Source organism: Pristiophorus japonicus, chromosome 20 (genome assembly GCF_044704955.1).
Source record: "Pristiophorus japonicus isolate sPriJap1 chromosome 20, sPriJap1.hap1, whole genome shotgun sequence".
NCBI classification, from domain to species: Eukaryota; Metazoa; Chordata; class Chondrichthyes; family Pristiophoridae; genus Pristiophorus; species Pristiophorus japonicus.
Window position 1 is genome coordinate 87522419 of NC_091996.1, and position 14505 is coordinate 87536923.

Consider the following 14505-nt stretch of genomic DNA (forward strand, 5'->3'; position numbering starts at 1 on the left):
TCCCCAGCTCCCACTCTGTCCACTTGCTTGCTCCACCCTAACCGAGAGGCGGCTCAGAGAGGGAGTCACTGGGTCACTGGCCCCAGGGCTGGGTAGCCGGGGAGGTTTAACCAGACTGGGGCCCCAGGAGGCCCAGAGGAGAGCATCCTGTATCAGCTTACCTTCCACAAGCTCCACCTTCTGATGGATGAGAACCTGGTCGATCTGTGGACAGAACAGAAGAGAGGCCACTTAATAATGTAGAGGAACAAAGGGACCTTGGAGTGCTTGTCCACAGATCCCTGAAGGTAGCAGGCCAGATGGATAACGTGGTTAAGAAGACGTACGGAATGCTTGCCTTTATTGGCCGAGGCAGAGAGTACAAGAGCAGGGAGGTTATGCTTAAATTGTATAATACTCTGGTTAGGCCACAGCTGGAGTATCACATGCCCGACACGAGACTCCCAAAGCGAGCGCTCTACTCGGAACTCCGACACGGCAAGCGAGCCCCAAGTGGGCAGAGGAAACGTTTCAAGGGACCACCCTCAAAGCCTCCCTGATAAAGTGCAACATCCCCCACCGACACCTGGGAGTCCCTGGGCCAAAGACCAGTCCGCCCTAAGTGGAGGAAGTGCATCCGGGAGGGCGCTGAGCACCTCGAGTCTCGACGCCGAGAGCGTGCAGAAACCAAGCGCAGGCAGCGGAAGGAGCGTGCGGCAAACCAGACTCCCCACCCACCCTTTCCCTCAACCACTGTCTGTCCCACCTGTGACAGAGACTGGAATTCCCGTATTGGACTGTTCAGCCACCTAAGAACTCACTTTTAGAGTGGAAGCAAGTCTTCCTCGATTCCGAGGGACTGCCTAATGATGACGATGACGATGATTGCGTGCAGTTCTGGTCGCCGTATTATAGGAAGGACGTGATTGCACTGGAGAGGATGCAGAGGAGATTTACTAGGATGCTGCCTGGAATGGAGAATCTTAGTCATGAGGACAGATTGGATAGGCTGGGTTTGTTCTCATTGGAACAGAGGAGACTGAGGGTAGACCTCATTGAGGTGTACAAATTTTGAGGGGCCTGGATATAGTGGATAGCAAGGGCCTATTTCCATTGGTGGAGGGGTCTATTACAAGGGGACATAGTTTTAAGGTGGTTGGTGGAAGGTTTAGAGGGGATTTGAGGGGGGGCTTCTTTATGCAGAGGGTTGTGGGGATCTGGAACTCGCTGCCTGGAAGAATGGTGGATGCAGAAACCCTCACCACTTTTAAGAGATGGTTGGACGGACACTTAAAGTGCAGTAACCTGCAGGGTTACGGACCGAGAGCTGGTCATTGGGATTAGACTCCATGACCTTTTGTTGGACGGCGCAGATATAACGGTAAGTACTGCAGGGAATAGAATACGGCCAGGGTGATCTCTTGGACTAGTGTCAATCGCCTGGATGGGTCGGAGAGGAATTTTCCCAGATTTTTTTCCCTAAATTGGCCTGGGTTTTTATCTGGTTTTTGCCTCTCCCAGGAGATCACATGGCTCTGGTTGGGGTGGAGTGTAGAATGTTTCAGTGTAAGGGGTGTTGAAGTTGTGTGGGGCGGACTGGTTGGGCCGGGTGCTCTTTACCTTTCCGCCATTGTTCATTGTTCATGGGTTTATATATAACCTTCAGGGCTGCTGACCCAGGGCCGTGTGGCTCTTTGTCGGCCGGCGCGGACACGATGGGCCGAGATGGCCTCCTTCTGACCTGTAAATTTCTATCTTTCTATGAGTTGAGCTGGCCGCTCTGCGGAGGGGAACACTGGGTACACCGTTCTTGCCCGCCCTCACAGCCCAGTGGCCTCCGGATCGACCCCGTCCGTTCCCCCAGGCAACATTGCAACTCGCCTGGGAGGACAGACACACCAACGTTAGCGTCCTCGACCAGGCCAACATCCCCAGCATCGAAGCACTGACCACACTCGACCAGCATCGCTGGACCGGCTACATTGTCCACATGCCAGACACAAGACTCCCAAAGCAAGCGCTCTACTCGGAACTCCTTCACGGCAAACGAGCCAAAGGGGAGTGGGGGTGCAGAGGAAACGTTACAAGGATCACCCTCAAAGCCTCCCTGATAAAGTGCAACATCCCCACCGACACCTGGGAGTCCCTGGGGCCAAAGACCAGTCCGTCATAGAGGGAGTGTAACAAAGGTTCACCAGACTGATTCCTGGGATGGGGGTATTGTCCTATGAGGAGAGATTGAGTAGACGAGGCCAATATTCTCTAGAGTTTCGAAGAATGAGAGGTGATCTCATTGAAACGTACAACATTCTTACAGGGCGCGACAGGCTAGATGCAGGGAGGATGTTTCCCCCCGGGCTGGGGAGTCTAGAACCAGGGGGTCACACAGTCTCAGGATAAGGGGTCGGCCATTTAGGACTGAGATGAGGAGAAACTTCTTCACTCAGAGGGTGGTGAATCTTTGGAATTCTCTGCCCCAGAGGGCTGTGGAGACTCAGTCGTTGAGTATATTCAAGACGGAGATCGATAGATTTTTGGATATTGAGGGAATCGAGGGATATGGGGATCGGGCGGGAAAGTGGAGTTGAGGTCGAAGATCAGCCATGATCTTATTGAATGGCGGAGCAGGCTCGAGGGGCCGAATGGCCGACTCCTGCTCCTAATTCTTATGTTCTTATGTCAACTCTCTCACTATTCCTGCACCCCTCTTTGAAATGGTACCATTTTGTTTATACTGTCCCTCTATGCGTCCCACAATGGATGACTCCACCCATCGCAGCGTTAACCCGCCAGTTGTCGAACCTTACCTGCGACAGGTACTCCAGTCCAGGGTTGCCGCTGGCGCCACCCATCAACGGGGCTTGGCTGATGCCGGGGTCCTCCTCGTGGTGCCCGTGGTGAATGCCCGAATGCGGGCTTTGGATTGCGGGGCCGCTGTAGGGGCTGACCGAGTGTGGAGGAGCATTGCCGGGCGGGGCTGAGGGGTAAGGCAGGAATCCAGGGGGCGGGGGGGTATCGTGGGCCGGGAAGCCGGGCTGTGGGTGGGCCCCGGAGGGGGTGTAGCCGTACGACGGCACTGGGTAACCCCCGGGCTGGGTCACGGGATACCCGGATGGTGCAGTCGGATAGCCTGGAGGGGAAAAAAAAAGGACAAGGAGAGGCACTCAGTAACGTTTACAGTCAGAGAGTGGGTAGAGCAGAGAACTGGACACTGACCTTTCACCTCTGGGGCCTGTACACTGACCTTTCACCTCTGGGGCCTGTACACTGACCTTTCACCTCTGGGGCCTGTTGGCCAGACAGTGACCTTTCACCTCTGGGGCCTGTGGTCTGTACACTGACCTTTCACCTCTGGGGCCTGTGGTCTGTACACTGACCTTTCACCTCTGGCCTGTACACTGACCTTTCACCTCTGGGGCCTGTGGGCTAGCCATTGACCTTTTACCTCTGGGGCCCATGGACTAGGCACTGACCTTTCAACTCTGGGGCCTGTGGGCCAGACACTGACCTCTGGGGCTTAGCTCAAATACAGCCCACACTGTGTGAAGATGCCCTCTGTCTGCTGGCTGAAGGAGTTCTATCTGAAATGACACCACAGCTCCTCAATCTAGTATGTAGTTAGCACCACCCCATAGTTGGCACTAAATAGGCATCCTCACCAAAAGAGGCCTTCGCAGCGCTGGAGTGGAAAATATAATAATTTCACATTGATGCAGTAGGGGGGGGGGGGGGCGCTCTGCAGAGTCTAGAGTGTAGAGGGAGCTTTACTCTGTATCCAACCCCCTGTACCTGCCCTGGGAGTGTTTGATGGGACAGTGTAGAGGGAGCTTTACTCTGTATCTAACCCCCTGTACATGCCCTGGGAGTGTTTGACGGGACAGTGTAGAGGGAGCTTTACTCTGTATCTAACCCCATGCTGTACTTGCCCTGGGAGTGTTTGATGGGACAGTGTAGAGGGAGCTTTACTCTGTATCTAACCCCATGCTGTACTTGCCCTGGGAGTGTTTGATGGGACAGTGTAGAGGGAGCTTTACTCTGTATCTAACCCCGTGCTGTACCTGCCCTGGGAGTGTTTGATGGGACAGTGTAGAGGGAGCTTTACTCTGTATCTAACCCCGTGCTGTACCTGCCCTGGGAGCGTTTGATGGGACAGTGTCGAGGGAGCTTTACTCTGTATCTAACCCCCTGTACCTGCCCTGGGAGTGTTTGATGGGACAGTGTAGAGGGAGCTTTACTCTGTATCTAACCCCGTGCTGTACCTGCCCTGGGAGTGTTTGATGGGACAGTGTAGAGGGAACTGACACTCGAAGACTGAAATGTGAAGTGTTCTGTAGGTGGTCACTAACATGCCTCGCCTGGACGAGCGCAAGTTCAAGACAGAGATCAATAGATTATTGGATATTAAGGGATATGGGGACAGTGCAGGAAAGTGGAGTTGAGGCCAAGATCAGATCAGCCAGATCTCATTGAATGGCTCGAGGGGCTGAATGGCCGACTCCTGCTCCAAATTCTTATGTTAGTGCTGAAGACACACACTGTCAATCAATCTCAGATCGATTCAGAACATCGTGAGGACAGACCTTGCCAGAAGCAGTTAATCTTTCTAGTTTTTTGCACACCTCCAAGAACTTACCTGGGGCAGACATTGAACCAGTTCGGACTGCTTCCTGTCCCAAACACCATGCACTGGAGTCAACAGAGAAGTGAGTGGGCCCTGGAAGAGAGTAGTGTCTGATTAATTGACATCTGCGTCGCCCATTACACACACACCCATGGAATGTCTCCTCTTCCTAACATAGTGAAAGAATTCCTTGTGTTTACTCATTGCGTGAATGTCCACACAACCAAATAGCCTGCGACTGTGCTGTTCGAAGGGAAATCTTTCTGGCCGTCAGGCTGTGAATTAACAACAATGAGCAAATTGTACTGGCATAGTACCCTCTCTGCCCCCATCGAAGCCGACAGACCTGGCCGTAGCTCAGTGGGCAGCACCCTCGCCCCTCAGTCAGAAGGTTGTGGGTTCGAGTCTCACTCCAGAGACTTGAGCACAAAAATCGAGGCTGTCACTCCCAGCGCAGTGCTGAGGGAGCGCCGCACTGTCGGAGGGGCAGTGCTGAGGGAGCGCCGCACTGTCGGAGGGGCAGTGCTTAGGGAGCGCCGCACTGTCGGAGGGGCAGTGCTGAGGGAGCGCCGCACTGTCGGAGGGGCAGTGCTGAGGGAGCGCCACACTGTCGGAGGGGCAGTGCTGAGGGAGCGCCGCACTGTCGGAGGGGCAGTGCTGAGGGAGCGCCGCACTGTCGGAGGGGCGGTGCTGAGGGAGCGCCGCACTGTCGGAGGGGCAGTGCTTAGGGAGCGCCGCACTGTCGGAGGGGCGGTGCTGAGGGAGCGCCGCACTGTCGGAGGGGCAGTGCTGAGGGAGCGCCGCACTGTCGGAGGGGCAGTGCTGAGGGAGCGCCGCACTGTCGGAGGGGCAGTGCTGAGGGAGCGCCGCACTGTCGGAGGGGCAGTGCTGAGGGAGCGCCGCACTGTCGGAGGGGCGGTGCTGAGGGAGTGCCGCACTGTCGGAGGTGCCATCTTTCAAATGAGACTTTAAACCGATGCCCCGTCTGCCCTCTCGGGTGGACATAATAGATCCCACGGCCACTATTTCGAAGAAGAGCAGGGGAATTCTCCCCGGTGTCCTGGGCCAATATTTATCCCTCAATCAACATCATTAAAAAACAGATTATGTGGGTCATTATCACATTGCTGTTTGTGGGAGCTTGCTGTGCACAAATTGGCTGCCACCTTTCCTCCATTATAACAGTCACTCCAAAAGTACTTCATTGGCTGTAAAGCGCTTTGGAACGTCCGTTGGTCGTGAAAGGCGCTATATAAATGCAAGTCTTTCTTTAGGACCTCCCCATCAAACTATATCGATATCGGAAATGCAGCAGCCAATTTGTGTACAGCAAGTTCCCACACACAGCAATGAGATAATGACCCAGATAATCTGTTTTTTTGTTATGTTGATTGAGGGATAAATATTGGCCCCAGGACAACGGGGAGAACTCCCCTGCTCTTATTCAAAATAGTGCCATGGAATCTTTTACAACAACCTGAGAGGGCAGACGGGGCCTCGGTTTAACGTCTCATCTGAAAGACAGCACCTCCAACAGTGTAGCGCTCCCTCAGCAACGCCCCTCCGACAGTGCGGCGCTCCCTCAATACTGCCCCTCCGACAGTGCGGCGCTCCCTCAGTACTGCCCCTCCGACAGTGCGGCTCTCCCTCAGTACTGCCCCTCCGACAGTGCGGCGCTCCCTCAGTACTGCCCCTCCGACAGTGCGGCGCACCCTCAGCACTGCCCCTCCGACAGTGCGGCGCTCCCTCAGCACTGCCCCTCCGACAGTGCGGCACTCCCTCAGTACTGCCCCTCCGACAGTGCGGCGCTCCCTCAGTACTGCCCCTCCGACAGTGCGGCACTCCCCCAGCACTGCACTGGGAGTGTCACCCTGGATTATATGCTCAAGTGTCTGGAGTGAGACTCGAACCCACAACCTTCTGACTCAGAGGCGAGAGAGAGGCTCATGACAATAACTTGTATTTATATAGCGCCTTTAATGTAGTAAAACGTCCCAAGGCGCTTCACAGGAGCGATTATCGAACAAAGTTTGACACTGAGCCACACAAGGAGATATTAGAAAAGGTGATGAAAAGCTTTGATCAAAGGTAGATTTTAAGCAGAGCCTTAAAGGAGGAAAGGTGGAGAGGTTTTGGCAGGGAGTTCCAGAGCTTTTGGCCCAGGCAACAGAAGGCACGGCCACCGATGGTGGAGCGATTATAATCAGGGATGCTCAGGAGGGCAGAATTAGAGGAGCACAGACATTTCGGGGGGTTGTGGGGCTGGAGGAGATTAGAGAGATAGGGAGGGGGCGAGGGCCATGGAGGGATTTGAAAACAAGGATGAGAATTTTGAAATCGAGGCGTTACTTAACCGGGAGCCAATGTAGGTCAGCGAGCAGAGGGGGTGATGGATGAGCGGGACTCGGTGTGAGTTAGGACACGGGGCAGTGAGCACAGGGGGTGATGGGTGAGCGGGACTCGGTGCGAGTTAGGACACGGGGCAGTGAGCACAGGGGGTGATGGGTGAGCGGGACTCGGTGCGAGTTAGGACACAGGGCAGTGAGCACAGGGGGTGATGGGTGAGCGGGACTCGGTGCGAGTTAGGACACGGGGCAGCGAGCACAGGGGGTGATGGGTGAGCGGGACTCGGTGCGAGTTAGGACACGGGGCCAGCGAGCACAGGGGGTGATGGGTGAGTGGGACTCGGTGCGAGTTAAGACACGGGGGCAGCGAGCACAGGGGGTGATGGGTGAGCGGGACTTGGTGCGAGTTAGGACACGGGGCAGCGAGCACGGGGGGGGTGATGGGTGAGCAAGACTCGGTGCGAGTTAGGACACGGGGCAGCGAGCACAGGGGGGGTGATGGGTGAGCAAGACTCGGTGCAAGTTAGGACACGGGGCAGCGAGCCCAGTGGGGGTGATGGGTGAGCGGGAATTGGTGCGAGTTAGGACACGGGGCAGCAAGCCCAGTGGGGGTGATGGGTGAGCGGGACTTGGTGCGAGTTAGGACACGGGGGCAGCAAGCACAGGGGGTAATGGGTGAACGGGACTCGGTGCAAGTTAGGACACGGGGCAGCGAGCCCAGTGGGGGTGATGGATGAGCGGGACTCGGTGCGAGTTAGGACACGGGGGCAGCGAGCACAGGGGGTGATGGGTGAGCGGGACTCAGTGCGAGTTAGGACACGGGACAGCGAGCACAGGGGGTGATGGGTGAGCGGGACTTGGTGCGAGTTAGGACACGGGGGCAGCGAGCACAGGGGGTGATGGGTGAGCGGGACTCGGAGCGAGTTAGGACACGGGGCAGCCGAGTTTTTTCACGAGCTGAAGCTTGCAGACGATGGAAGATGGGAGGCCGGCCAGGGGAACGTTTGAATAGTGTGGAGCTGAAATTTGGAGACACTCCCTGTGTGCAGTGAGCCTGAAATTTAGAGAGACTCCCTTGGGCGATCTGGTCATAATTGGTTTCATAAGGAGCACCAAGGATTGAAACCATGAGCAATAAAACACAAAGATCCTCTTTCAAAGTGCCTAATTGTGTTATGCGGTCTGCGTATGTTCCTCTGAGCTGGCTTGATGCAGTTCCTGGCGTGCAAACTCTTGATTCTTTATCTCAGATTCTCTGCCGGAAGGGCTGACTTAGATTGAGCTTCAATTACCTCGGCATCAGGCACCCGCCACCACCTCACTGGGTGTCACTGCTCACCACAGGGTGGGGCCTACACGGTGATTGTTAAAGGCCAAATCCTGTCCTCAGTTGACTTGAAACGTAGAAACATGGAAACATAGACAATAGGTACAGGAGTGGGCCATTCGGCCCTTCGAGCCTGCACCACCATTCAATATGATCATGGCTGATCATGCAACTTCAGTACCCCATTCCTGCTTTCTCTCCATACCCCTTGATCCCTTTAGCCGTAAGGGCCGTATCTAACCCCCTTTTGAATATATCTAACGAACTGGCCTCAACAGAATTCCACAGGTTCACAATTCTCTGAGTGAAGAAGTTTCTCCTCATCTCGGTCCTAAATGGCTCACCCCTTATCCTGAGACTGTGACCCCTGGTTCTGGACTTCCCCAACATCGGGAACGTTCTTCCTGCATCTAACCTGTCCAATCCCATCCGAATTTTATATGTTTCTATGAGATCCCCTCTTATTCTTCTAACTTCCAGTGAAAATAAGCCCAGTCGATCCAGTCTTTCTTCATATGTCAGTCCTACCATCCCAGGAATCAGTCTGATGAACCTTCGCTGCACTCCCTCAATAGCAAGAATGTCCTTCCTCAGATTAAGAGATCAAAACTGAACACAATATTCCAGGTGAGGCCTCACCAAGGCCCTGTACAACTGCAGTAAGACCTCCCTGCTCCTATACTCAAATCCTCTCGCTATGAAGGCCAACATGCCATTTGCCTTCTTCACCGCCTGCTGTACCTGCATGCCAGCTTTCAATGACTGATGTACCATGACACCCAGGTCTCGTTGCACCTCCCCTTTTCCTAATCTGTCACCGTTCAGATAATATTCTGCCTTCCTGTTTTTGCCACCAGAGTGGATAACCTCACATTTATCCACGTTATACTGCATCTGCCATGCGTTTGCCCCCTCACCTAACCTGTCCAAGTCACCCTGCAGCCTTTTAGCGCCCTCCTCACAGCTCACACCGCCACCCAGCTTAGTGTCATCTGCAAACTTGGAGATATTACACTCAATTCCTGCGTCTAAATCGTTAATGAAGCCCTGTGCACAGCTCTGGTCTCAGAAAGAAAGAACTTGCATTTATATAACGCCTTTCACAACCACCGGACTTTCCATCGAACGCTCACAGCACGGAAGGAGGCCATTCGGCCCGTCGAGCCCATGCCGGCTCTCTGCAAGAGCACCTCAGCCAGTCTCACTCCCCCCCGCCCTTTCCCCCGTAGCCCTGCAAAAAATAATTCCTTCAGATGTTTGTCCAATTCTCTTTTGAGAGCCACGATTGAGTCTGCCTCCAGCACCCTCTCAATAGCAGCAACAACAACTTGTATTTATATAGCGCCTTTAACGTAGTAAAACGTCCCGAGGCGCTTCACAGGAGTGTTTTAAGACAAAACAAATAAATTTGACACCGAGCCGCAAGAGAAGAAATTAGGGCAGGTTGGTCAACGAGGTCGGTTTTAAGGACTGTCTTGAAGGAGGAAAGAGCGGTAGAGAGGTGGAGAGGTTTAGGGAGGGAGTTCCAGAGCTTGGGGCCCAGGCAACAGAAGGCACGGCCACCGATGGTGGAGCGATTATAATCAGCGATGCTCAGGAGGGCAGAATTAGAGGAGTGCAGACATCTCGGGGGTTGTGGGGCTGGAGGAGATTGCAGAGATAGGGAGGGGGCGAGGCCCATTGAGGGATTTGTAAACAAGGATAAGGCCTCTCGGTCAGTGCATTCCAGATCCTAACTACTCGCTGCGTAAAAAGGTTTATCCATGTGTCGCCTTTGGTTCTTCTGCCAATCGCCTTAAATCTGTGTCCTCTGGTTCCCGACCCTTCCACCAATGGGAACAGTTTCTCTCGGTCTACTCTGTCCAGACCCCTCCTGATTTTGAACACCTCGATCAAATCTCCTCTCAACCTTCTCTGCTCCAAGGAGAACAATCCCAGCTTCTCCAGTCTATCCCCGTAACCGAAGTCCCTCATCCCTGGAACCATCATCGTAAATCTCCTCCGCAACCTCTCTAAGGCCTTCACATCCTTCCTAAAGTGCGGTGCCCAGAATTGGACACAATACTCCAGTTGGGGCCGAACCAGTGTTTTATACAGGTTCATCATCACTGCCTTGCTTTTGTACTCTACGCCTCTATTTATGAAGCCCAGGATCCCGTGAACTTGTTAAAGTGATTTAAAACAATAGTTGTGAAGGCAGCAGTGGGAGGAGATTCAATAGTTAGGGAAACAGATGCTATACAGCCAATGAAGTACTGTTTTGAAATGTAGCCACTGTTATAATGCAGGAATAAGAACATAAGAAATAGGAGCAGGAGTCGGCCATTCGGCCCCTCGAGCCTGCTCCGCCATTCAATAAGATCATGGCTGATCCGATCATGGGCTCAGCTCCACTTCCCCGCCCGCTCCCCATAACCCTTCACTCCCTTATCGCTCAAAAATCTGTCTATCTCCGCCCTAAATATATTCAATGACCCAGCCTCCACAGCTCTCTGGGGCAGAGAATTCCACAGATTTACAACCCTCTGAGAGAAGAAATTCCTCCTCATCTCAGTTTTAAATAGGCGACCCCTTATTCTGAGACTATGTCCCCTAGTTTTAGTTTCCCCTATGAGCGGAAACATCCTCTCTGCATCCACCTTGTCGAGCCCCCTCATTATCTTATATGTTTCGATAAGATCACCTCTCATTCTTCTGAACTCCAATGAGTAGAGGCCCAACCTGCTCAACCTATCTTCATAAATCAACCCCCTCGTCTCGGGAATCAACCGAGTGAACCTTCTCTGAACTGCCTCCAATACAAGTATATCCTTCCTTAAATACAGAGACCAAAACTACACACAGTATTCCAGGTGTGGCCTCACCAATACCCTGTACAGTTGTAGCAGGACTTCTCTGCTTTTATACTCTATCCCCCTTGCAATAAAGGCCAACATTCCATTTGCCTTCCTGATCACTTGCTGTACCTGCATACTAACTTTTTGTGTTTCATGCACAAGGACCCCCAGGTCCCTCGGTACTGCAGCACTTTGCAATTTTTCTCCATTTAAATTATAATTTGCTTTTCTATTTTTTCTACCAAAGTGGATAACTTCACATTTTCCCACATTATACTCCATCTACCAAATGTTTGCCCACTCACTTAGCCTGTCTATATCCCTTTGCAGATTTTGTGTGTCCTCCTCACAATTTGTTTTCCCACCCATCTTTGTATCATCAGCAAACTTGGCTGCATTACACTCGGTCCCTTCATCCAAGTCATTAATATAGATTGTAAATATACCCAGCACCGATCCCTGCGGTACCCCACTAGTTACTGTTTGCCAATCGGAAAATGACCCATTTATTCCGACTCTGTTTGCTGTTAGTTAGCCAATCCTCTATCCATGCTAATATATTGCCCCCAACCCCGTGAACTTTTATCTTGTGCAGTAACCTTTTATGTGGCACCTTATCGAATGCCTTCTGGAAATCCAAATACACCACATCCACTGGTTCCCCTTTATCCACGCTGCTCGTTACATCCTCAAAGAACTCCAGCAAATTTTGTCAAACATGATTTCCCTTTCATAAAACCATGCTGACTCTGCCTGATTGTATTATGCTTTTCCAAATGTCCTGCTACTGCTTCCTTAATAATGGACTCCAACATTTTCCCAACCACAGATGTTAGGCTAACTGGTCTATAGTTTCCTGCTTTTGTCTGCCTCCTTTTTTAAATAGGGGCGTTACATTTGCGGTTTTCCAATCCGCTGGGACCTCCCAGAATCCAGGGAATTTTGGTAGATTACAACCAATGCATCCACTATCTCTGCAGCCACTTCTTTTATGACCCTAGGATGTAAGCCATCAGGTCCAGGGGACTTGTCCGCCTTTAGTCCCATTATTTTACCGAGTACTATACCTATCAGGGAAGATTGAACAGGCTAGGACTCTTTTCTCCAGTAAAGAGAAGGTTGAGGGGTGAACTGATAGAAGTCTTCAGGTTTATGAAGGGGTTCGATAGGGTAGACGTAGAGAAGATGTCTCCACTTGTGGGGGAGACCAGAACTAGAGGCCATCAGTGTAAGACAGTCACTCATAAACCCAATGGGGAATTCAGGAGAAACTTCTTTACCCAGAGAGTGGTGAGAATGTGGAACTCGCTGCCACAGGGAGTGGGTGGGGCATATAGTATTAATGCATTTTGTATTGTGTGCACCTGTGAGTATGCTCACAGGTTTGTAGATCTGTTGAAGCGTCGGAGGGACTGGAGTGCGTCATCACCCCCGGCAACCAAATTTTAATTTGATTTTATATGTTTTAAAGTTTAATTTGTTTTTAATTGCCGGTTTTAGTGTCCCCCTCCCCTTTTATAGGGGCACTTGTAAAATTTATGTTTTAGTGCCCAAAAAAAACACAAAAAAAAACATTTTAAAAAAAGGGCCTTTTAAAGTGTTTGGAGTGTCCCCAGACCAGGGGGCACTTGACTTAACTGTTTAGTTAAGAGTGGAAGCAAGTCTTCATCGATTCCGAGGGACTGCCTATGATGATGATGATGATGATGGTTATGTCACTGGTCTAGTAATCTAGACCCTGGACTAATGATCCGGAGACATGGGTTCAAATCCCACCACAGCAACTGGGGAATTTTAATTAAGTTCATTAAAAATATCTGGAATAAAAAGCCAGAATCAGTAATGGTGACCATGAAACTACTGGATTGTTGTAAAAATCCATCTGGTTCTCTCATGTCCTTGAGGAAGGAAATCTGCCGCCCTTAACCAGACTGGCCTATATGTCACTCCAGACCCACAGCAACACGGTTGACTTTTAACTGCCCCTCTGAAGTTCAGTTGTATTCAAGAAGCAATTAGGAATGGGCAATAAATGCTGCTTTTGCCAGCAACGCCCACATCTCGAAAATGAATAAAAAAATCATTTAACCCTTTGTACGCCTATCTCTCAAAGTAAAAGAAAAGTCTGGAATATCTTAAATTGAGTTCTATTCATATGTCAAGAAGGCGGCTCACCACCACCTTCTCAAGGGCAATTAGGGATGGGCAATAAGTGACCCCCACATCTTGTGAATGATTTTTTTTTTTAAAACACTAAAACAGATGATCTGGGTCATTATCACATTGCTGTTTGTGGGAGCTTGCTGTGCGCAAATTGGCGTTTCCCACATTACAACAGTGACCACACTACAAAAAAAGTATGTCTTGGGACGTCCTGAGGTAACGTAAGGCGCTATATAAATGCAAGTCTTTCTTTTTAACACCGCGGCAACTTGGGTTTATAATTCGCCTGTGACGTGGAGAGATGCCCACCGCCACCGAGTGAGCAGATCTCGGGCCTTCAGCGGAGGCTCACGGGAGGGAGCCAAGATCGCAGGGAAGTGGGAGGATGTGGCTACATTGAGTGACCCCACTATTCCCGGCCACAATGCAGATGGTTGGATGATTCCCCCCACCCTTCAATCTCACCCGGAGACTGCACCGCTATGAATGACCGTGATTGCTTTCACGTGCACATAATTTGCATTCTGTAACTATCCCCCACTCACTGTATTCTGCCGGAGAAATAATCCTGCTATTACTGGGAGTAGTTGCTGTCGTTTCGATCACGGGGTTCTGTTTGCGTGACTCCTTTTAAATAGATTCTGCGGACTGTTTGGTGGCATGCGCTGCTTAAATAGATTCTGTGGACTGTTTGATGTAGAGCATTGTTTGAATAGATACTGTGGACTGTTTGCTCTCGTGCTCTGTTTAAATAGATACTGTGGACTGTTTGATGTAGAACATTGTTTAAATAGATACTATGGACTGTTGGGTGCAGAGCATTGTTTAAATAGATACTGTGGACTGTTGGGTGTAGAGCATTGTTTAAATAGATTCTGTGAACTGTTTGGTGTAGAGCATTGTTTAAATAGATACTGTGGACTGTTTGCTCTAGTGCTCTGTTTAAATAGATATTGTGGACTGTTTGGTGTAGAGCATTGTTTAAATAGATTCTGTGGACTGTTTGGTGTAGAGCATTGTTTAAATAGATACTGTGGACTGTTTGCTCTAGTGCTCTGTTTAAATAGATTTTGTGGACTGTTTGATGTAAAGCATTGTTTAAATAGATACTGTGGACTGTTTGATGTAGAGCATTGTTTAAATAGATTTTGTGGACTGTTTGGTGTAGAGCATTGTTTAAATAGATTTTGTGGACTGTTTGGTGTAGAGCATTGTTTAAATAGATTTTGTGGA

The 14505-nt window shown here is 51.0% G+C and overlaps 1 protein-coding gene across 1 annotated transcript in view; it reads right to left on the bottom strand.

Moving 5' to 3' along the window:
• The window catches only part of LOC139232656 (phospholipid scramblase 2-like), a 43506-nt gene that overhangs the window by 13245 nt on the left and 15756 nt on the right, over positions 1–14505 (bottom strand). Inside the window, exons 2-4 of the mRNA XM_070863112.1 lie at positions 4613–4693; positions 2787–3109; positions 162–204 (exon numbers count right to left, since the gene is read on the bottom strand). Coding sequence (XP_070719213.1) covers positions 162–204; positions 2787–3109; positions 4613–4625 — 379 coding nt within the window. The 5' untranslated portion in view covers positions 4626–4693. The remainder of the gene's footprint in view (positions 1–161; positions 205–2786; positions 3110–4612; positions 4694–14505) is intronic.